This window comes from Aquarana catesbeiana, linkage group LG09 (assembly GCF_042186555.1).
Source record: "Aquarana catesbeiana isolate 2022-GZ linkage group LG09, ASM4218655v1, whole genome shotgun sequence".
Classification (NCBI taxonomy): domain Eukaryota; kingdom Metazoa; phylum Chordata; class Amphibia; order Anura; family Ranidae; genus Aquarana; species Aquarana catesbeiana.
In genome coordinates this window covers 219,653,701-219,676,819 of record NC_133332.1, presented here as the reverse complement: position 1 = coordinate 219,676,819, position 23,119 = coordinate 219,653,701, and the positions used below count along the sequence as shown (strand labels likewise).

The 23,119-nt window shown below is 42.8% G+C and overlaps 1 protein-coding gene across 5 annotated transcripts in view; it reads right to left on the bottom strand.

The window, feature by feature from the left end:
* RALGPS1 (Ral GEF with PH domain and SH3 binding motif 1) overlaps positions 1–23,119 on the bottom strand; it is an 839,296-nt gene that overhangs the window by 197,968 nt on the left and 618,209 nt on the right. For all 5 annotated transcript variants that reach the window (XM_073599738.1, XM_073599739.1, XM_073599740.1 and 2 more), the window contains exons 10-11: positions 16,509–16,646; positions 11,327–11,420 (exon numbers count right to left, since the gene is read on the bottom strand). In XM_073599738.1, coding sequence (XP_073455839.1) covers positions 11,327–11,420; positions 16,509–16,646 — 232 coding nt within the window. The remainder of the gene's footprint in view (positions 1–11,326; positions 11,421–16,508; positions 16,647–23,119) is intronic.

Genomic DNA, 23,119 nt, shown 5'->3' with positions numbered 1-23,119 from the left:
CGAAAAGCCTAATGCCCCGTACACACGGTCGGACTTTGTTCGGACATTCTGACAACAAAATCCTAGGATTTTTTCCGACGGATGTTGGCTCAAACTTGTCTTGCATACACACGGTCACACAAAGTTGTCGGAAAATCCGATCGTTCTAAACGCGGTGACGTAAAACACGTACGTCGGGACTATAAACGGGGCAGTGGCCAATAGCTTTCATCTCTTTATTTATTCTGAGCATGCGTGGCACTTTGTCCGTCGGATTTGTGTACACACGATCGGAATTTCCGACAACGGATTTTGTTGTCGGAAAATTTTATCTCCTGCTCTCCAACTTTGTGTGTCGGAAAATCCGATGGAAAATGTCCGATGGAGCCCACACACGGTCGGAATTTCCGACAACACGCTCCGATCTGACATTTTCCACCGGAAAATCCGACCGTGTGTACGGGGCATTAGAATTATTGCTCTAACTCCCACATGCGCAACGATATGTAACATGTAGCAAAAGCAGCTTTTTTTAAGTAGGCACCCCCATCACATTTGTGTGTGCACATAAATAGGGGCAAGACAGGCTCAACATTTTTTTTGGTGGGGGGGTGGGTTCTTAGTTCTTGGGAGCACATTTATTTTTTGGCACTTTACTTGACACTTACATAGTTCCATAGTAGGTGAGGTTGAAAAAAGACACAAGTCCATCAAGTCCAACCTGTGTGTAATTATATGTCAGTATTACATTGTATATCCCTGTATGTTGCAGTCGTTCAGGTGCCTATCTAATAGTTTCTTCAAACTATCGATGCGCCCCGCTGAGACCACCGCCTGTGGAAGGGAATTCAACATCCTTGACGCTCTTACAGTAAAGAACCCTCTACGTGGTTTAAGGTTAAACCTCTTTTCTTCTAACTTTAATGAATGGCCACGAGTATTGTTAAAATACCTTCTACAAAAAAGTTTTATCCCTATTGTGGGGTCACCAGTATGGTATTTGTATATTGAAATCATATCCCCTCTGAAGCGTCTCTTCTCCAGAGAGAATAAGTTCAGTGCTCGCAACCTTTCCTTATAACTAAGATCCTCCAGACCCTTTATTAGCTTTGCTGCCCTTCTTTGTACTCGCTCCATTTCCAGTACATCCTTCCTGAGGACTGGTGCCCAGAACTGGACAGCATACTCTAGGTGCGGCTGGACCAGGGTCTTGTAGAGCGGGAGAATTAACATTTTATCTCTGGAATTAATCCCCTTTTTAATGCATGCCAATATTCTGTTTGCTTTGTTAGCAGCAGCTTGGCATTGCATGCCATTGCTGAGCCTATCATCTACTAGGACCCCCAGGTCCTTTTCCATCCTAGATTCCCCCAGAGGTTCTACCCCCCAGTGTATAGATTGCATTCATATTCTTGCCACCCAAATGCATTATTTTACATTTTTCTACATTGAACCTCATTTGCCATGTAGTTGCCCACCCCATTAATTTGTTCAGATCTTTTTGCAAAGTTTCCACATCCTGCAGAGAAGTTATTGCCCTGCTTAGCTTAGTATCGTCCGCACAGAGATTGACTGTTTACCCCATCCTCCAGGTCGTTTATGAACAAATTAAACAGAATTGATCCCAGCACAGAACCCTGGGGGACCCCACTACTCACTCCTGACCATTCCGAGTACTCCTTATTTATCACCACCCTCTGAACTCGCCCTTGTAGCCAGTTTTCAATCCATGTACTCACCCTTTGGTCCACGCCAACAGATCTTATTTTGTACAGTAAACGTTTATGGGGAACTGTGTCAAATACTTCCAGATACATCATGTCTATGGGCCTTCCTTTATCTGGATGGCAACTCCCCTCCTCATAGAAGGTTAAGAGATTGGCTTGGCAAGAACGATTCTTCATGAATCCATGCGGATTACTGCTAATGATACTGTTCCCATTACTAAAATCTTGTATATAGTCCCTTATCATCCCCTCCAAGAATTTACATACTATTGATGTTAGGCTAACTGGTCTGTAATTCCCAGGGATGTATTTTGGGCCCTTTTTAAATATTGGTGCTACATTGGCTTTTCTCCATTCCAGTGAGTAGACTGTCAGTAAAAATTAGGAACAATGGTCTGGCAATTACCTGACCGAGTTCCCTAAGTACCCTCGAGTGCAAGCCATCTGGTCCTGGTGATTTATTAATGTTAAGTTTCCCTATGTGATAAAAACTCTTTGTGGCAAGTCTTCTTTAATGAAACAGCAGGGATTTTTTAGAACCCTGATGACTCACCTTCTGTCCATTGAAGCTATTAGAGCGTAGACTGCTTCATTCTTGGCCATAGCAGCCAGGGAAACAGGGAAAGTGACACCAGAAACTGGAAGTGATATTATACGCTTCCAGGTTCTTCACAACTAGGGAAGATCAGCAAACTGATCTTTGCTGGTCCCTCTCCCCTCCACCCAATGACACCAACCAAGCGAGTCTTGGGCCCACAGACCGGGGAAGCAAAGCCCACGCAGCATTGTTAGAGGAGGGAAAAAAAAAATCACAATTCCAGGGGTCACAGAAAGCCAACAGTCAGCATTTGAAGTGTACACACACTCCCGAATGCTGATGCAGCCGAGAGTGTGCGTAAAAAACTCCCAATGCCATCAACGTATGGCATATGTTAGTGGCAGTAAAACGGTGAACCGTATACCACTTCCACAACCACCTCCACAAACTAATTGTCATGGTTATGCAATAAGGTTTTCTCTGTCAACTTACCTGTCTCCATGTGTTCATCTCTAAAGACCAGCTGCCTCTCACCTGACTGGTTTTATAACCTCTCCTCTAAGCATGGCCCCACCCCAGGTCCTATCAGGGAACCCTATATTAACCTGTGCACTGCAAGCCAGTAGTACTGATCAACCATTGTGTGTTAGCCTCCGTGTGTACTTGCTGTGTTTCCTACATCTGATTCCTGTTACCGACTTTGGCCTGTTTTTGGCTCTCCCTGTCTGCTTGTTACCCTGACCTTTGGCGTGTTATGTTTATCCTTGTCTGATAGTCGCCCTGACCTTTGGCTTACCCCTTACTTCCCTGTCGTTCCAGCCTGCTGCCTCCTTCCTCTTCTCCTGTAGTCTACGGTGAGCGTGAGCTGTGAGACCCTGGGGGCCGCGACCTGGAGCCAGACTGCAGCGCAGTCCATCCTAACCACTAGAGGCTCTGGTGAACACCCGCTGGCTCTTAGACTCCATGCCCTGGGGAATCTATGCTCTAGCTCCCACTGGGATACATGTTAGTTATCCTGTAGACCTGCTTCCTGAACCTTCCAGGGTTCAATCCGCAGCAGTCAGTCCTAGGGTCCACTACCTTAGCGGTACACTTCTGACTCCTACAGAGTGCATCTGTCACCTGGTCCCAGGTGACCTGACAGTTTGATCAGCCATGGACACGGCTGATGTGCCGCTACCCGCAGATGATCCGTTGCAGGGCTTAGTTCGCAGACTTGAGACCCAGGAATCGCATCAGACCCAAGTGATGTGATTCCTTCAGGATTTGGCATCCCGTTTTGAACAGGTTCAGGCCTCATTAGGACCCCCGGTTCAACAACCTCAACCGCTATCTGCTGCTGCACCTATCGCACCAGTCGCAGCCACACATTCATTACAACTGCCAGCTCTGGCCCGTTTCTCTGGGGACTCCAAGGCTTGCAGGGGGTTCCTTAGCCAGTGCACGATTCATTTTGAACTTCAGCCCCAAAACTTCCTGTCTGATGGGGCGAAAGTAGCCTATATTATATCCCTCCTGTCCGGCGAGGCGCTAGCTTGGGCTGCCCCTCTGTGGGAACTGAATGATCCAGTGGTTTCTAGCCTGTCTGATTTCTTGAAACTTTTTTGGAATATCTTTGAGGAACCGGGTCGTGTCTCCTCAGCGGCTAGCGCTCTTTTACGTCTCCGTCAAGAGTCCGCTTCTGTGGGACAGTATGCTCTTCAGTTCCGTATCCTCACAGCTGAATTGAGCTGGAATAATGAAGCCCTAGTTGCAACCTTTTTACATGGCCTCTCTGATAGAGTGAAGGATGAATTAGCAGGAAGATCCCTTCCTGCTGATCTGGACGGTGTCATCACCTTGTGTAACCAGATCGATATTCGCTTTTAGGAGAGGGCCCTGGAAAAAAAGACGCCAGCACTCCCCATTCCTTAGGCAGCTTGAGCTCCCAGTCCCACCTCTTTGATCCGAGGAGAACCCCCTGCCCGCTGAGGAACCTATGCAACTGGGCTGGACCAAGTTGTCTTCTGAAGAACGCGCTAGGCGCAGAACTCTGAGCCTGTGCCTCTATTGTGGGGCCAAAGGTCATTTTCGTGACACTTGTTCTCTTCATCCGCAAAAACGATCAGGGCTAAAACATCTAGAAGGTGGAGTATTAGACCCTGGAGTATCACCTTCACCTTCTCATCTTCTTCTTTCTGTGTTCCTTTATGTCGGCGCTTCCTCTCATTCGGTCTCGGCACATCTGGATTCCGGAGCCGCTGGCAATTTCATGGATTGGGAAACTGCATCTTCCATGAGACTTACCCTTTTGCCGCTTTCAACGCCATTGGTGGTCTTGGCGATTGATGGCACTGTTCTCCCAGGGGGTCCTATCTGCTTCCAGACCCTTCCTGTTAAGATGTCGGTAGGGACACTCCACCAGGAGTGGATATCCTTCCTTGTCTTGCCTAAAGCTTCATCTCCTATCATATTAGGTCTTCCTTGGTTATGGTTCAATTCTCCACACATTGACTGGACTGCTGGGCAGATCCTGGCTTGGGGTTCCTTCTGTTCCTCTTCCTGCCTACTCAAGGTTACCCCAAAAGAGAAACTTCCTGTTGCCACCATCCCAGTATCTTCTGCTCTTCCCGCTGCATATAGCGATTTCTGGAATGTCTCCTGCAATAGTCGTGCTGAGGCACTCTCTGGGTCATGTGGCACTCTGGATGAGGAGCCCACCTGTGAACTTGAGCCGATCATTCACTCCAGTTTGCATGGTCATTTACCTTTGCCTGTTCCTGGACCCCCTTGGACGCACACCCAGGCTGACTCGTCTACCAGTTCCACAGTCGCTACGCCCTGTGATGCGATTCTGGTGGTTGCTGCACCTGGCAATGCTGTTCAGTCGGCCTCTGCACCAGTTCAGCCTATGCCCAGTGAAGCTATCCAGCTTGACTTCTGTGACACATCACTTTCTAACCAACGTGGTCTCAGGGATCCACTGACTTCTGCCCAGTCTGATGATCCTGTGTTGGATGTCCAGCTCATCTTTAAGGGTCTGGGGGACCCTGATCAGACTCCTGATGGTCTTCTTATGCCTTTACCCATTTCTAAGAAGCCTTTAGCCCTCTATAAGTACTCTCGTCCTCTCCCTACCTCGGTTTCGGTCTCGGAGGATAATCTTAAGTACGAGGTTAGTCAAGTTCTCGATTCCCGGCACCGTAGAGGCATTCTTCAGTACCTGGTACATTGGGAAGGGTTTGGTGCTGAGGAGAGGTCTTGGATCACTGCATCTGAGATCTTTGCGCCTCGTCTGTTGAGGAGGTTTCATCTGGAGTTTCCCTTTAACCCAGGGCCCAGGCGGGGGAGGGGGAGGCCTCATAAGAGGGGTGGTACTGTCATGGTTATGCAATACAGTTTTCTCTGTCAGCTTACCTGTTTCCGTGTGTTCATCTCTAAAGACCAGCTGCCTCTCACCTGACTGGTTTTATAACCTCTCCTCTAAGCATGGCCCCACCCCAGGCCCTATCAGGGAACCCTATATATTAACCTGTGCACTGCAAACCAGCAGTGCTGATCAACCATTGTGTGTTAGCCTCCGCGTGTACTTGCTGTGTTTCCTATGTCTGATTTCTGTTACCGACTTTGGCCTGTTCTCGACTCTCCCTGTCTGCTTGTTACCCTGACCTTTGGCGTGTTATGTTTATCCTTGTCTGCTAGTCGCCCTGACCTTTGGCTTACCTCTTACTTCCCTGTCGTTCTAGCCTGCTGCCTCCTTCCTCTTCTCCTGTAGTCTACAGTGAGCGTGAGCTGTGAGACCCTGGTGGCCGCGACCTGGAGCCAGACTGCAGCGCAGTCCATCCTCACCACTAGAGGCTCTGGTGAACACCCGCTGGCTCTTAGACTCCGCACCCTGGGGAATTCTATGCTCTAGCTCCCACTGGGATCCATGTTAGTTATCCTGTAGACCTGCTTCCTGAACCTTCCAGGGTCCAATCCGCAGCAGTCAGTCCTAGGGTCCACTACCTTAACGGTGCACTTCTGACTCCAACAGAGTGCATCTGTCACCTGGTCCCAGGTGACCTGACACTAATTCATTTACTGCCCAGAACATTACCAATCATTTTAAAAACAAGATAAATGCAATTCACGTTGAGATCTCCAATGTGCAGTAATTTCTCCCACTTTACATATCATGTCTACCACCACATTCAAAACTTTCCTTTTTTTGACCATCTTACTACAGAGGAGGTTGCTAAACTTTATTCTGATGCCAACCTAACTACCTGTCCCCTGGACACCATCCCCCTCAGAACTACTCTCGTCACCCTCTTGCTCTGTTCTATGCTCTGTATCTTCAATCTCTCGCTCTCTACTGGCATGTCCCCTTCCCTTCTAAAATGTCAATACTGTAAAAGCCCTCAATGTACACCAACAGTATTAACAACTTAAACCCATCTTCTGGTTCCTATTAATCTAAACACGTTTAGAACAGGTAGTCTACAACAGTCTAAACTGCTAACTCAGTAATACCAGCCTTCTTCACCCCTTATGCCCTGTACACACGATAGGATTTTCCGATGGAAAATGTGTGATAGGACCTTGTTGTCGGCAATTCCGACCGTGTGTAGGCTCCATCACACATTTTCCATAGGAATTTCCGACACACAAGGTTTGAGAGCTTGCTCTAAAATTTTCCGACAACAAAATCCGTTGTCGGAAATTCCGATCGTGTGTACACAAATCCGACACACAAAGTGCCATGCATGCTCAGAATAAATTAAGAGACGAAAGCTATTGGCTACTGCCCCGTTTATAGTCCCGATGTACGTATTTTACATCACCACGTTCAGGACGATCGGATTTTCTGACAACTTTGTGTGACCGTGTGTATGTAAGATAAGTTGAGCCAACATCCGTCGGAAAAAATCCATGGATTTTGTTGTCGGACTGTCCGATCAATGTCCGACCGTGTGTACGGGGCATTACAGTCTGGCTTTGCCCACAACACTTCACAGGAACTGCCCTTCTAAAACTCACTAACTTTGTGTAATCAATGACCACTACTCCATTCTCATACCATTAGACTTTTCTGCTGCCCTTGATACACCACCTGTTCCTTCTAAAAAAAACTTTACTCCCTTGGCCTCAAAGACTTTGTTGTTTCCTGATAATCCAAATGGTCTTTCAGCATCATCCATCCTTCCATCTCCTCCTCTCCATTTTTTGTAGTGGTTCCCCAGGGCTCTGTCCTCAGACACTTTCTATTATTTATCTACACCTTTATCTTTGGTCAGTTGATTTCCTTAATGGCTTCCAAAAGCACATTTCTATTCAGCACACCCTTTCAGTCTCCTCACACGTTCCTTATTAACTGACATGTCAGTATGGATGTCACACCACTCTCTAAAATTCACTGTTTCCAAAACTAAGCGCATATTATTAACCCCTCCCATTCCTGACTTTTCCCTATGAAGAACAATAGCACAGTTATCAATCCCTCTCCCTTATGTCAGGGTGCTAGGTGTAATCCTGAACTGACCTCTCTTTTCAGTCCCACATCCAATCACTGTCCAAATTGTGTCACCTTTACCTCCGTAACATGTTCATATTACTCCCCTTGTTAACCAATGACGCCACCAATATCATGAATGCTGCTGACAGAGTCATCCACCTTATTAACTATTCAGTATTTACTGCCTCTATCTGGCAATCCCTCAACTGGCTTCCGTTCACCAAACATCACCAACCTCATCTCAAAATATTTACCTAAACTGTCCTCTCCGCTCTCCAAAGACTTTGTAGCTCCTTATCGCCTCCTCTGATTCTCGTCTCCAGAACTTCTCCAAAACCTCCTCCATCCTCTAGAATTCCCTACCCGAAGATCTCTAGCTATCTCCTACTTGGCCCACCTTTAGGCGATGCCCAAAAGCTTATCTCCTTCACCCAGTTATTACCGTTTGTATCACTTGCCCCTTCCTTTTCGATTTTTTGTAAGCCCTCATGAGCAGGGCCCTCCTAACCCTCTTGTCTAGCATAGTATTTTAACTGTGTGGTCTACCTTTATATTGAAAAACAATGCGCAAACTGTTAATAGTGTATAAATTATGTATTATAACAATAAAAATAATTATAATACTTCAGTATTTGTAAAGGAAACCAGGGTTTTTCCAGTAAGCAATTGTTAAACAAAGATGCAACATCCAAGCACAAAAGAATCACATTCTGCTGTGTCCATGTTCAAAAGTTTACTTTTCTGTACTGGTCCAGACATTACCCTTGCAAATCCTCAGAAGAGAGTTAAACATCAGGATAGTGTACATCTCCCCCTGTATAAGGACGAAAAATGAATCATTCGCTGGCCTTTAGTTAAAAGCAAGCAGCTGTGATCTGCTTCAGTCTGGGATGAGTCATGTAGGTTTTTAGCCACCTATAGCTTCATAGATTGAGCACATTTTACAGTAGCTCCTGGGCCTACCAACGATGTGGGAGGCTGCTTCATAAATGGAGTCTATATAAGCATATAGTTTACTTAAGACATTCCAGACAAATGGCTATATACACAGGTGACACTCATACGTTGGTGCCATTTTAAGGGTCCATGCACACTGGGTTTAAAAAACACTGCTTCTACAGGAGTTTTGCGTTTTGCCTGTAGAAGCAGATCAAGGTTATCCATTGTGTCCATGCACATTAGGATGTTTAGAGGCATATTTTAAGCTCAGAGCTCCTAAACGCCCGTACAAAAACACTCTATATAAGCATTTTTTCTGCTAAAAGAATTGGTGTTTTTTTTAAGCCTAGTGTGCCCCTAAAAGATAAATACGCTTACTATTCATATCACTTGGTGCGCTATATACAATGCTGTGAAAAAGTATTTGCCCCTTTCTGATTTTTTTTTTTTTACTTATTTGTCACACTTAAATGACTCAGATCATCAAACAAATTTGATTATTACACAAAGATAACCTGAGTAAATACAAAATGCAGTTTTTAAATGATGGTTTAATTTATTAAGGCAAAAAAGCTGAACAAACCTGCCTGGCTTTAATGGAAAAAGTAATTGCCCCCTAAACCTAATAACCCTTAGCGGCAAAAACTGCAATCAAGCAACTGCGATAACTGGCAATGAGTCTTTCACATTGCTGTGGAGCAATTTTGGCCCACTCTTCCTTACAGAATTGTTTTAATTCAGCCACATTGGAGGGTTTTCCAGCATGAACGGCCTGTGAAAGGTCATGATACAGCATCTCAATTGGATTTACGTCCGGGCTTTGATTAGGCTACTCGAAAACCTACATTTTTGCTTTGTTTGAACCATTTGGAGGTGGACTTGCTGTTGTGTTTCGGATCATTGCCCTGCTGCATAACCCAAGTGCACTTGAGCTTGAGGTCACGAACTGATGGCCGGACATTCTCCTTTAGAATTTTCTGGTAGAGCTCAGAATTCATGGTTCCATCAATTATGGTAAATCCTCCAGGTTCTGATGCTGCAAAGCAGCCCCAGACCATCACGCTACCACCACCATGTCTGACTGTTGGCATGATGTTCTTGTTTTGAAATGTTGTATTTGTTTTATGCCAGATGTAACGGGACGCACACCTTCCAAAAAGTAACATTTTTGTCTCATCAGTCCACAGAATATTTGCCTAAGAGCCCATTCACACAGGGGCAACACGACTTCCAGCACGACTTTGGTAGGCAACTTGGACACAACTTGAGTATGAATCACAGCACGACTTGGGGCAACTTACAACACAACTTGAAGTCGCCTCCAGGACAGGGAACTTTACAAGTGGCCAATCAGAGCTTATCAGCTGTGTGTGAGAAGGAGGAGGCTGGCTGTTTAGTGGAGGAAATTACTTTCTGTTTCTTTTCTGCTTCCTGTAAAGTTGCCTTAGTATGAACAGTGATCAGACTTGGAGGCAACTTCCATTGAAATCAATGGGTACAAGTTGCCTTCAAGTCGGATTGAAGTAGTACAGGAACCTTTTCTGAAGTCGGAGCGACTGCAGTAGTGTGCATTAAGACAGATCCATTCACTTACATTGATTTTTTCGTGTAGCGCGACTTGAGGCGACTAGGGGCGACTTGAAGTCGGATCCAAAGTTGCCCCTGTGTGAATGGGCTCTAAAACTCTTGGGGATAATCAAGATGTTTTTTGGTAAATGTGAGATGAGCCTTTGTGTTCTTTTTGGTCAGCAGTGGCTTTGGCCTTGGAACTCTCCCATGGATGCCATTTTTGCCCAGTCTCTTTCTTATTGTTGAATCATGAACACTGATCTTACCTGAGGCAAGTGAGGCCTGCAGCTCTTTAGATGTTGCTCTGGGTTCTTTTATGACCTCCTGGATGAGTCATTGTCATGCTCTTGGAGTCATTTTTGTAGGCTGGCCACTCCTGGGAAGGTACACCACTGTTCCAAGTTATCTCTATTTGTGGATAATGGCTTTGAAACCCTTCCTAGACCGATACATGTACATTACTTTGTTTCTAAACTGTTCTTCTTGTGATCTGTTAACGTGCTTCACTTTGTCAGACAGCTTCTATTTATGTCATTTCTTGATTCAACCGGTCTGGCAGTATTCAGGTCTGGGTGTGGCAAGTGAAATTAACCACAAATTTTTGGAAAGCTGAGTTAAATCACAGTTCATTCATGATTCAGCATGGGAGGGGGCAATTACTTTTTCACATAGGGCCACGCAGGTTTGAACAGCTTTTTCCCTTAATAAATGAAATAATAATTAAAAACTGCATCTTAAATTTCCCACGGGTTATCACTTTTTTTTATACTGTATACACACTTTACATGCATTCTGTATACGCTGCAAAGTACTTATAATTAGTTTTAATGCAAATTATGTTTGTAATTTTCTGCCACTTTTACACTGTTCTTTATTCATTTCAACGTAACAAGTGTTATAGTGCACACTACAAACACTGTTGACACCAAACAGCACCACACTAAACCATGAAGATGAGAATGATACGTAATTCATTGTGCATTCTATATTTAACTTGTGCATTAAAAGATGCATAGGTGTGAATGTACCCTTAAAATATCAGAAAGAGACAGGTATAAAAAATGAAAGTAAGAAGATAATAATGACCAACAAACTTACTTGTAATTGTCATCTTCCACAAATTTTTGCAGCTCGTCTATGTACCGGACGGACTTCAGATACTTCTGCACATGGGGTAATGTCACAAGATGGTCTGTCAAGATAAAAGAACCAATAGATAGAATTATAATAATTGTATTACATGGTAGTTTGTATACAGCACAGCATATATGGATACACAGGCTGCATCCATATGCATATACACAAACACATATACAGTACATGCCACATAAAACCTTACAAAATGTAAAAAGTGGGAAAAAAAGTGCACCCCAGTATGCAGCTGTGTATGCTGCTATTACCCATTTATTAGTACAGAGCGTGGGATCAAGGAACACAGATTTATAGGCATATTATAAGCATATATTTCACTGTCTAACCAGGTCTACACGACATACTCCACTTATTCTGACTGTTCTTCATTGACAGGAATTGGAAGGGGAAAATCATCAATTTTATGGTTGCTTTGGATAGCCTCCCTATTATTCTTGGACAGCATTATGCCTACTAGGAATTGGCACCCTTTCCAGTCTTCGTTTCCAAATGTAACATTTAACTAAGAGGCAGGGGACCGCTTGATACAAGAAAAAGAGTTTTTTAGCCAGCTAGAGTGACAAAATTTAGCTTCCATTCATAAGACGTGATACTTAAATTTAAAAAAAAATGTGTTAATTGGAAAAAACAAAGCTTAAAAACTGGATCAGGCTAAAAAGTGAAAACATAATACCATGAAGTAAAGTAGAATTTTCTCTTGTGGAAAATGTTTCTGCTTGTTGGAAAGAAACCTTGAATGCAATGTTGGACAAGCATCTAGGCAACCTGGGGCCAGATGGGTATGTGGGGGTCATTTCATGGACATTTTTTTCTGATATGCTTAACCACTTAAGCCCCGGACCATTTGGCTGGCCAAAGACCAGAGCACTTTTTGTGATTTGGCACTGCGTCGCTTTAACTGACAATTGCGCTTCTGTGCGACGTGGCTCCCAAACAAAATTGACGTCCTTTTTTCCCCACAAATAGAGCTTTCTTTTGGTGGTATTTGATCACCTCTGCGTTTTTTATTTTTTGCGCTATAAACAAAAAAAGAAAAACCATTTTGAAAAAAACGCATTATTTTTTACTCTTTGCTATAATAAATATCCCCAAAAAATATATAAAAAACATTTTTTTTCTTCAGTTTAGGCCGATTCGTATTCTACATATTTTTGGTAGAAAAAAAAACGCAATAAGCCTTTATTAATTGGTTTGCGAAAAGTTATAGCGTTTACAAAATAGGGGATAGTTTTATGGCACTTTTAATAATAATTTGTTTTTTATTAGTAATGGCGGCGATCAGCGATTTTTATTGTGACTGCGACATTATGGTGGACAGATCGAACACTTTTGGCGCTATTTTGGGACCATTCACATTTATGCAGCAATCAGTGCTATTAAAAATGCATTGATTACTGTATAACTGTGACTCAGTGGATATAAAAAGGCTACACACCCCTGTTAAAATGTCAGGTTTCTGTGATGTAAAAACATGAGACCACCTTTAATGTGACCTATAAACTGTACAACTCAGTTAAACAACAAACCAAAATCTTTTAGGTGGAGGAAAGTCAAAATTAAAAACTAAAAAAATATGGTTGCATAAGTGTGCACACCCTTAAACTAATGCCTTGTTGGTTTTATTACAGCGCTCAGTCTTTTTGGGTATGAGTCTATCAGCATGGCACATCTTGACTTGGCAATATTTGCCCACTCTTCTTTGCAAAAACATTCCGAATCTGTCAGATTGCAAGGGCAGCTCCTGTGCACAGCCCTCTCCAGATCACCCCACAGATTTTCAATGAAATTCAGGTCTGGGCTCTGACTGGGCTATTTCAAAAATGTAATCTTCTTCTGGTGAAGCCATTCCTTTGTTGGTTTGGATGTATGCTTTGGGTCGTTGTCATGCTGAAAGATGAAGTTCCTCTTCATGTTCAGCTTTCTTGCAGAAGCCTGAAGGTTTTGTGCCAATATTGACTGGTTTTTGGAACTGTTCATAGTGCCCTCTACCTTGACTAAGGCCCCTGTTCCAGTTGAAGATTAAGGGGGGATATGATCACCATGTATAAATATATAAGGGGTCCATATAGTGAACTTGGTGTTGAGTTATTCACTTTAAGGTCAACACTGAGGACAAGGGGGCACTCTTTACGTCTAGAGGAAAAGAGATTTAATCTCCAAATACGGAAAGATTTCTTCACAGTAAGAGGTGTGAAAATGTGGAATAGACTCTCTCCAGATGTGGTTCTGGCCAGCTCAGTAGATTGCTTTAAGAAAGGCCTGGATTCTTTCCTAAATGTACATAATATAACTGGGTACAAACATTTATAGGTAAAGTTGATCCAGGGATAATCTGATTGCCTCTCTGGGATCAGGAAGGAATTTTTTCCCCTGCTGTAGCAAATTGGATCCTGCTTTTCTGGGGTTATTTTTCGCCTTCATCTGGATCAAATGTGGGTATAGGATTGGGTATATGGGATTGTATGATATTTTTTGTTTTATTTATTTTAATTTTTTTATGGTTGAACTAGATGGACTTGTGTCTTTTTTCAACCTAACTATGTAACTATATACCAAGTGCAAACGTAATTTAAAATGTATTGTTTGTTTGGCAGAAAATTTCCAAACTTGCCCTTCCTTTTTTCGACTCAAAAACATCCCAACGATTGTGCCCATTAACTGGCTAAAAAACGAGCGAACTGTCTAAATGACCAAATTTTTGTATAGTGTATGGCCAGCATTAGACTCTATAGTGTGTGCAAAAGCTGAGAATTTGTTCTTGAGAGATATTGGCAAATGATGTGCGATTCAGTCCACCTCTACCAGGGATGTGCAGTCAGGGTAGGCAGGTGAGCATTGGACCAATGGTAAAGCACGATTGGCCCAAGCTGTCCGATAAAAATGCTGCAGTGGAAGCTGGCCTCTCACTGCAGTGTCATAGAAGGGGGCATGTATCTAAAAGACAAATGCTCCCTTCCAGCCCAGTCCTCTTAAGTACAAGGAAAAACATGGGTTTATGTGTATAAGGTTTACCCACAATCCCATGTTTTTATCACACAGTTAAGAGGGAGAATGAAAATCTGCTGCTACTGAAAAGGTACAAGCTATATCATATATTATTATGCTATATGTTATAAGATATTGATGTATTTTCTATTTACTGTGAAATTACTGGTTTGAAGTTATAACTTCAAACCAATTTGTCCGTTAAGCCACTTGTTTGAGTACAGATTTTGAAAATATAGTAAATTACCTTAAAAATAATTATTTGTATATTACTTATGGTAATTAACCCCTTGCCACCCAGGCCAATTCTGACACTTCTCCTACATGTAAAAATCATATTTTTTTTGCTAGAAAATTACTCAGAACCCCCAAACCTTATATATATTGTTTTAGCAGACACCCTAGGGAATAAAATGGCGGTCGTTGCAACTTTTATGTTCCACAGAATTTGCGCAGCAATTTTTCAAACGCGTTTTTCTTGGAAAGAAACTGTCTCATGAATAAAAAACAAAACAAAAAAACCCCACTAAAGTTAGCGCAATTTTTTTGTATGATGTGAAGGATGTTACACCGAGTAAATAGATACCCAACATGTCTTTCTTTAAAATTGCACACACTTGTGAAATGGCGCTAAACTTCAGTACTTAAGAATCTCCATAGACAACGCTTAAAATTTTTTTAGAAGTTACCTGTTTAGAGTTAAAGAGGAGGTCTAGTGCTAGAATTATTGCTCTCGCTCTAACATTCGTGGCGTATGTAACCTGTGTTTACTGGCTCTGATACTAGCCGGTGCCTCACCAGCCACAGACCTCGCCGCACGTCCCTGACCTCTACCCAAATGTAAAGGAAATATCTGCATTAGCAAACAAATTGTTAATTGAAAGTGGACAGACAATGCCTTTAATGAGCACAGTAAACGTCCATTAATACACAAAATGTAAGCAATGAGGAGAACATACAGTTTAGCGCATTTCTGCCACAGGAATTTGAATAATGTTTTAACCCAATCGCCTGACACCAGTATGCATGCAGGACAGGTCAGAACTCAAACACACCACCCTCTGTCATTCCATCTCTGCTAAGCTAATGTTCATTTGTCAAACCTCCTTCCCTACTATTCCACCTGACCAAACAGCACAACATGGCGGAAGCGACAGGAAGAATTCTGTCTCCTGAGTTTACAACTCAGGCTTGCCAGACGAATATGTAAACACAGGCTGTGACCCCATCTTCGCACATTCCGGATCATTCATTTTTCTTTAAGGCCGTGCCTTTTACACCTGTGTTCCGCACTTTCTATTTACATTAGCGGATGATAAATAAGGGTGAGATATTTCAGCTGCGGTCTGCCTTCTTTTCTACACAGAAGAGAAAAAAGCAAACCCTCTCCACACAATACATAGCTGCATCAAAAAGAACACTGTAAAATAATTTGCTATTAAAAAATTATGGAATTAAATCTCCTTTACATAAGATGGCAATCAGAAAATATTTTTCTTCTTTTTAGGCTGATCATGCATGTTACACTCTGGTTGCGCAATCACTGTACAATCTCCTTTAGATTTACAAGAATATGGAAGGGCCAACAGTCCTTTCTGTTTCCAAACAGTAAGACATGGCCATATATAAGGCAGGCCATACAGTATACTTTTTTTGTTCGTTCAACCAGTGGGTTGACAGAATAAAAAAAGTACCAATTCCCCCATCTACACATTTGAAGTGGATGAGGAAATCACTACCCCTGTGCTATTGTGAGCTCATGGCAGGGAGACTTCCCCACTGTAAGAACACTATGATCAGCATTGTCGGCGGCATTGATCATTTGGGGAAAACCCAACATGGTGGTTGCACAGAAGTTGATCGATAGATTTACTTCTGTACAATAAGAGTGCCCATATATGGATTAAAATTCAGGCAGTCCCTGCTGAACCCGCCAAATTTCTATCCATGTATAGCTGCCTAAATAACATTGTTGTTGGCAAAGCTGAAGGTGATTCGAATATGATTGTACAATCAGATTTGTAACGTGCATCGTCATCTTCAGCCAGAACACTGGAAAGTGGCTGGCAATTAGTTTTACTTTGCACATTGCCATTGCACTAAACAAATTAATAAGCAATACAAAGAAATGAGCAGTACCAACCATAACCACAGGAGACCTGCAAGTCAGCGATTATTCTAAGTATATTGTTCATCTGATTGGAACGCTGCTCATTCTCCATGATGCTTCCAGATGCCGGGTATGCAGAGTCGATGTAGATGAGATCCAACAGGTAGATTCCTGTGAGCAAACACAAAACAGCAATGAATGTTAGTAGCATGTAATATGCTATCAAATAATTATAATCCACAAGGTAAAACATTCCAGCAAAAAACAAAATACAAAGTATAGTGATTTCATACAAATGATGTATTACAGTTATAATGGCCACGACAAACCTATTAAATCCTAAAGATAAAACTCAGCCAGTACGTATCTCTGGTTACATTAGCTTCCTGTATTTTCTTTCTCTGTGCTCCACTGCTCATGGATCTCAGAGCAGAGAGCAAAATTAAAATTATAACAAAGGATCAATGCAAAAAAAGTTACAGTATCAACCATATAATGTAATCGTATACAGACAATTGAATTATCCAAAAAATACTTTGTTACACAGTTACAATTTTTTGATTAAATTAGATCCTCAAGTTCATCAATGGTAAAGTGGAAGTTTTCTTTAAAAATACCTTGGCACTCATGGTTTTAATGACATTACTTACCAGTAAAAAGTATGCCCCACATCGTGCAGGCAGCTGGATCCTGTAGAAATCTTTATTGCAGAGATGTCAGTTTTCTTCCTGTGGCTGAACTTTCGGCACACAGGGGGTTAATAGATCTGGGATGAGCTGCTGTGAAAAAAGTTTCTGATGAGGACCCACCCTTTCTTGCTTCTCCTCCACTGAGTAAAGTTCTTTCATTGCTTTCAGTGTATGTAACTGGATCTGTCAATGATGAGTCACATGTTTTTCTCCCCCATTCATAGATCGTGTTACATGCAATAAAAACATGAAACAACTTTACTCAATGGAGGAAAGCTGGGGGGGGGGATAGCTGGACTTTGTCAGGAGCTTTTTCTTTGAAATTTAGCCTGAAGCCATTAACCCCCTGCATGCCAAAATTTCAGAGACAGAAAGAGGATGCCCTGCAGTAAAGATTTCTCCAGGATCCAGCTGACTGCACAGTGGTGAACATATTTCATTATTCGTAACTAATCTATCAAAAGCTGTAGGGCTTAAAGTACCATTCTGAAATACCAGCAAACGGGGACGGACCTTTATTGCCATCACAGACTGGATAAGAGGCAATCTATACACCAGTGTTCAGTTTGTATTCTGTTGCTCTTTACCAGGACATTAGGATTTTGAAGTGCAACCATGATATTTCTTAGGACCAGTTCACGCTACACGCAGTGCGTTTTTTTTTTTTTCAGCATCAAAAACACATGATAGTAGGTTATATGGTTTCCAATGGCATAGTTCCCACCAGTGCAGTGAGTTCCAGAGAAAAAAGTAGAACATGCTGCATTTTTTCTGCACTGAACTGTCTTGGAACAGGGTAAAACACATCATAAAACGCACCAGAATGCACATGTCCTTATGTAAGGTGAAGAAGAGGAGAAAATCAAAAATGCATAAAAAACCTGTATACAGAAACGCATCCGGTCTGCACTTTTATGGTGTGAACTGGCCGGTAAGGTTGGTCATTTTATGTAAAATCATTTTTAATATGAGAATCAGAGCAGTTTCTGTTGGAGAATGTATTTATTGATTTTAAAGGGATTGTAAAGTCAGGTGTTTTTTTTTTTATCTTAATGCATTAAATGGGTTGTAAACCCTCATGTTTTTTCACCTTAATGCATCCTATGCATTAAGGTGAAAAAACTTCTGACACTGACCGGCCCCCCAGCCCCCCGTTTTACTCACCTGAGCCCGTTCATTCTCTCGGCGGAGATGCGTACACCCTCTCTGTCTGGGGTTCTCGGCTCTTGATTGGATAGATTGATAGCAGCGCAGCCATTGGCTCCCACTGCTGTCAATCAAATCCAATGACGCGGGTGCTGGAGCCGAATCCGGTATTCTGTGTCTATGCACTCCCAGGGGGTTTACCGATGTGAGGAGGAGCCGCAAGTGCTGCTGGGGGACCCCCGAAGATGATGATCAGGACCACACTGTACAAAACAAACTGCACAGTGGAGGTAAGTGTGATATGTTTGTTATTTAACCGCTTGCCGCCCGCCAGCTGTCATATGATGGCGAGGCGGCGTGGCTCTCATTCTGGGAGGGCGTTATATGACGCCCTCGCCTTCCCTACCCACCTGGGGGCGCACACGCGCTGCCAACGGCAATCGCGCGCCCCCGCCGTGTCACTGGGCACCCGATGCGCATGCCCGGCGGCCGCGATGTCCGCCAGGCACACGCGATTGCCTGGTAACACGGCAGGACGTGGATCTGTGTGTGTAAACACACAGATCCACGTCCTGTCAGAGAGGAGAGGAGACCGATCTGTGTTCTCAGTACAGAGCAACACAGATCGGTCTCCTCCCCTTGTGAGTCCCCTCCCCCTTCAGTTAGAAACACTCCCTAGGAACACAGTTAGCCCCTCGATCACCCCCTAGTGTTAACCCCTTCCCTGCCAGTCACATTTATACAGTAATCAATGCATTTTTTAGCACTGATTGCTGTATAAATATGAATGGTCACAAAAATGTGTCAAAAGTGTCCGATGTGTCTGCCACAATATCGCAGTCACAATAAAAATCTCAGATCGCCGCCATGACTAGTAAAAAAAAAATAATAAAAATGCTATAAATCTATCCCCTATTTTGTAGACGCTATAACTTTTGCGCAAACCAATCAATATACGCTTATTGCGATTTTTTTTTACTATAAATATGTAGAAGAATAAGTATCGGCCTAAACTGAGGAAAAAATTTGTTTAAAAAAAAAAAAAATATGGATATTTATTATAACAAAAAGTAAAAAATATTGTTTTTTTCAAACTTGTCCCTCTTCTTTTGTTTATAGCGCAAAAAATAAAAACCGCATGTGATCAAATACCACCAAAATAATGCTCTATTTGTGGGGAAAAAATAATAAAAATTTCATTTGGGTACAGTGTTGTATGGCCGCGCAATTGTCATTCAAAGTGTGACAGTGCTGAAAACTGAAAAATGGCTTGGGCAGGAAGGGGGTTAAAATGCACTGTATTGAGATGGTTAAGAAAAAAAAAAGGTTTACAATCACTTTAAGATAAAAAGCCTTCTGTGTGCAGCAGCCCCCCTAATACCTACCTGAGCCCCATCTCTATCCAGCAATGTCCACGAGTGAATCGGCCATCCAGGACTCTCCTTCCTGATTGGCTGAGACACAGCAACGGCGCCACTGGCTCCCACTGCTGTCACACTCAGCCAATCAGGAGAGAGAGGGGGCAGGGCCGAATCGCAGCTTTGTGTCTGAAAGTATACATGGAACTGCAGCTCGGCTCGGGTGCCCCCACAGCAAGCTGCTTGCTGTGGGGGAACTGGACAGGAGGGAGCGGCCAGGAGCTCCAGCCAGGGATCCGAGAAGAAGAGGATCTGTGCTGCTCTGTGCAAAACCACTATACAGAGTGGCTAAGTATATGATGTTTGTTATTTTACTAGAAAAAAAAAACAAGACTTTACAATCACTTTAAATGCATTTAGGCATTGATGCACTTGAGAACCCAAAAAAAAATAACTGTGTAATAAAACAACAGCGCATAGGAAGGAGATGAGAATCCGTGTACATGAGGCCTTCTAAAGATTCTGAGGTCAGATTTTGGTGGGATTCTTAAAGGTGGGTACACACTATAAAGAAAATTTGGTGAACGATCAACCAATTTTCCTTGATGTTTCACAGCAAGTCTAAACCGGAGGATGAAAATAATGTACGAAAATTCTCATACTCCATAGGGTTTTTTTAGTTGTTTATTGTTTCTGATTATGTGCAGTCTTTCATAGTAACATAGTTAGGTTGAAAAAAGACACAAGTCTATTTAGTTCAACCATAAAAATAATTAAATAAAAAATAATATCATACAATCCCATATACCCAATCCTTAACCCACAGTTGATCCAGAGGAAGGCGAAAAACCCCAGCAAAGCAGGATCCAATTTGCTACAGCAGGGGAAAAAATTCCTTCCTGACCCCTGAGAGGCAATCAGATTTTCTCTGGATCAACTTTACCTATCAATATCAGTACCCAGTTAAATTATGTACATTTAGGTAAGAATCCAGGCCTCTCTTAAAGCAATTTACTGAGCTGGCCAGAACCACCTCTGAAGGGAGTCTATTCCACATTTTCACAGCTCTTACTGTGAAGAAACCTTTCCGTATTTGGAGATGAAATCTCTTTTCCTCTAGGCATAGAGAGTGCCCCCTTGTCCTCTGTGTTGACCGTAAAGTGAATAACTCAACACATAGTTCACTATATGGACCTCTTATATATTTGTACATGTTGTTCATATCCTCCCTTAATCTCCTCTTCTCAAGAGAGAATAAATTCAGTTCCTCTAATCTTTCCTCATAGCGGAGTTCCTCCATGCCTCTTATCAGTTTGGTTGCCCTTCTCTGCACTTTCTCCAGTTCCCCGATATCCTTTTTTGAGAACTGGTGCCCAAAACTGAACTGCATATTCCAGATGAGGTCTTACTAATGATTTCTACAGGGGTAAAAAGATATCTCTCTCTCTGGAGTCCATACCCCTCAATACAAGAAAGGACTTTGCTTGCTTTGGAAACTGCAGCTTGGCATTGCATGTTATTATTGAGCTTATGATCTACCAAAACCCCCAGATCCTTCTCCACTATGGATCCCCCCAGTTGTACTCCCCCTAGTATGTATAATGCATTCATATTCTTAGCCCCTAAGTGCATAACTTTACATTTATTAACATTAAACCTCATCTGCCACTAATTCGCTATTTCTACACAGTAAAACACATTAAAGGAAAATTGTTAGTTCTGTTCATGTACGAGAAAAATTTTGGAGTTTGTCCCTTTTGAAATTTTCATTTGGAAAGTCTGAACTAGATGTCAAAAGTTTTGTACACACTATACAAAGGATCGTGTCTCGTAAGGAATTTTTCTTCCAATTTTCTCATAGTGTGTATCCTACTTTACAGAATAGAATCACCTGCTGTTTGTTTAAATTAGAGGGCTGGCAGGCTGCCAAAATTCAGGTGTAATAGAAAGTAATAGGAAAAGAGCTAGACTTCATTCAGTCCGGATTTTGCCCTCAACACTACATGGAAACTGCTCTCTTTAAACTCAAAATTACCTACTAAAGGCTAAAACCAACGGACACTATTCTGTACTGCTTCTCCTGGACCTCTCTGCTGCCTTTGACACAGTGGACCACCCCCTCCTTCTCAAAAAACTCCATGGTCTCTGTGACCATACTCTTCGCTAGTTCCCAACCTATCCCAGCGCTCCTTCAGTGTCACAACTCTACTTCCTCCTCTCCTCTCCCTTTCACTGTCGGGGTCCCCCAAGGTTCTGTTCTTGGACCTCTCCTCTTCTCAAATCTACACCACCTCCCTGGGTCAGTTGATTGCCTCCCATGGCTTTCAATATCATCTCTACGCTGATGATACCCAAATCTATCTCTCCACCCCCCAGCTCTCTACATCTGTCTCCTCACGCATCACCAACTTACTAGCAGACATATCAGCCTGGATGTCACATCACTTCCTCAAACTCAACCTATCCAAAACTGAGCTCATGATATTTCCTCCCCCAGGTGCCACTTTCCCCGATTTCTCTGTCAATATCAACAGTTCAACTATAAACTTGTCCCCCCACGCCAATGTCCTAGGTGTAATCCTGGACTCCGAACTAACCTTTCAGCCCCACATTCTATCGCTATGCAAAATTTGCCGCCTCAACCTCCGCAACATCTCCAAGATACGCACCTTCCTAACCAATGTCACCACAAAGCTTCTAATCCACTCCCTGATCATCTCTCGCCTCGACTACTGCAACTCTCTCCTCATTGGCTTACCTCTAAATAGGCTATCCCCACTTCAGTCCATCATGAACGCTGCTGCCAGACTCATTCACCCCACAAACCGCTCAGCATCTGCTATACCGCTCTGCCAATCCCTGCATTGGCTGCCACTCAATCAACAAATTAAATTCAAGATACCAACAATAACTTACAAAGCCATACTGGTCCCCAGCTACATCACTAACCTAGTCTCAAAATACCAACCTAATCATTCTCTTCGCTCCTCTTAAGGCCTTCTGCTCTCTAACTCCCTTGTCACCTCATCCCATGCTTGCTTTCAGGAATTCTCCAGAGCCTCTCTCATCCTCTGGAATGCTCTACCCCAATCTGTCCAACTTTCTCCTACTCTGTCCACAGACGATCCCTGAAAACTCTTTTTTCAGAGAAGCCTATCTGGCCCCCACCTAACAACTGTCCATTCTCTCAATCAGCACATCCCCCACAGTTATTACCTCTTGACCTTTCCTCTTATATTGTAAGCTCTAAGGAGCAGGGCCCTCTGATTCCTACTGTATTAAAGTGTATTGTATTTGTACTGTCTACCCTCAAGTTGTGAAATGCTGCGTAAACTGTTGGCGCTATATAAAGCCTGTATAATAATAATAATAATAATTCACATGCGTGGAAAAGGGGCAGTAAAAACAGGCACTTGATCAGTTTACTTGCTTGCACTTAGCATTCTGGGGA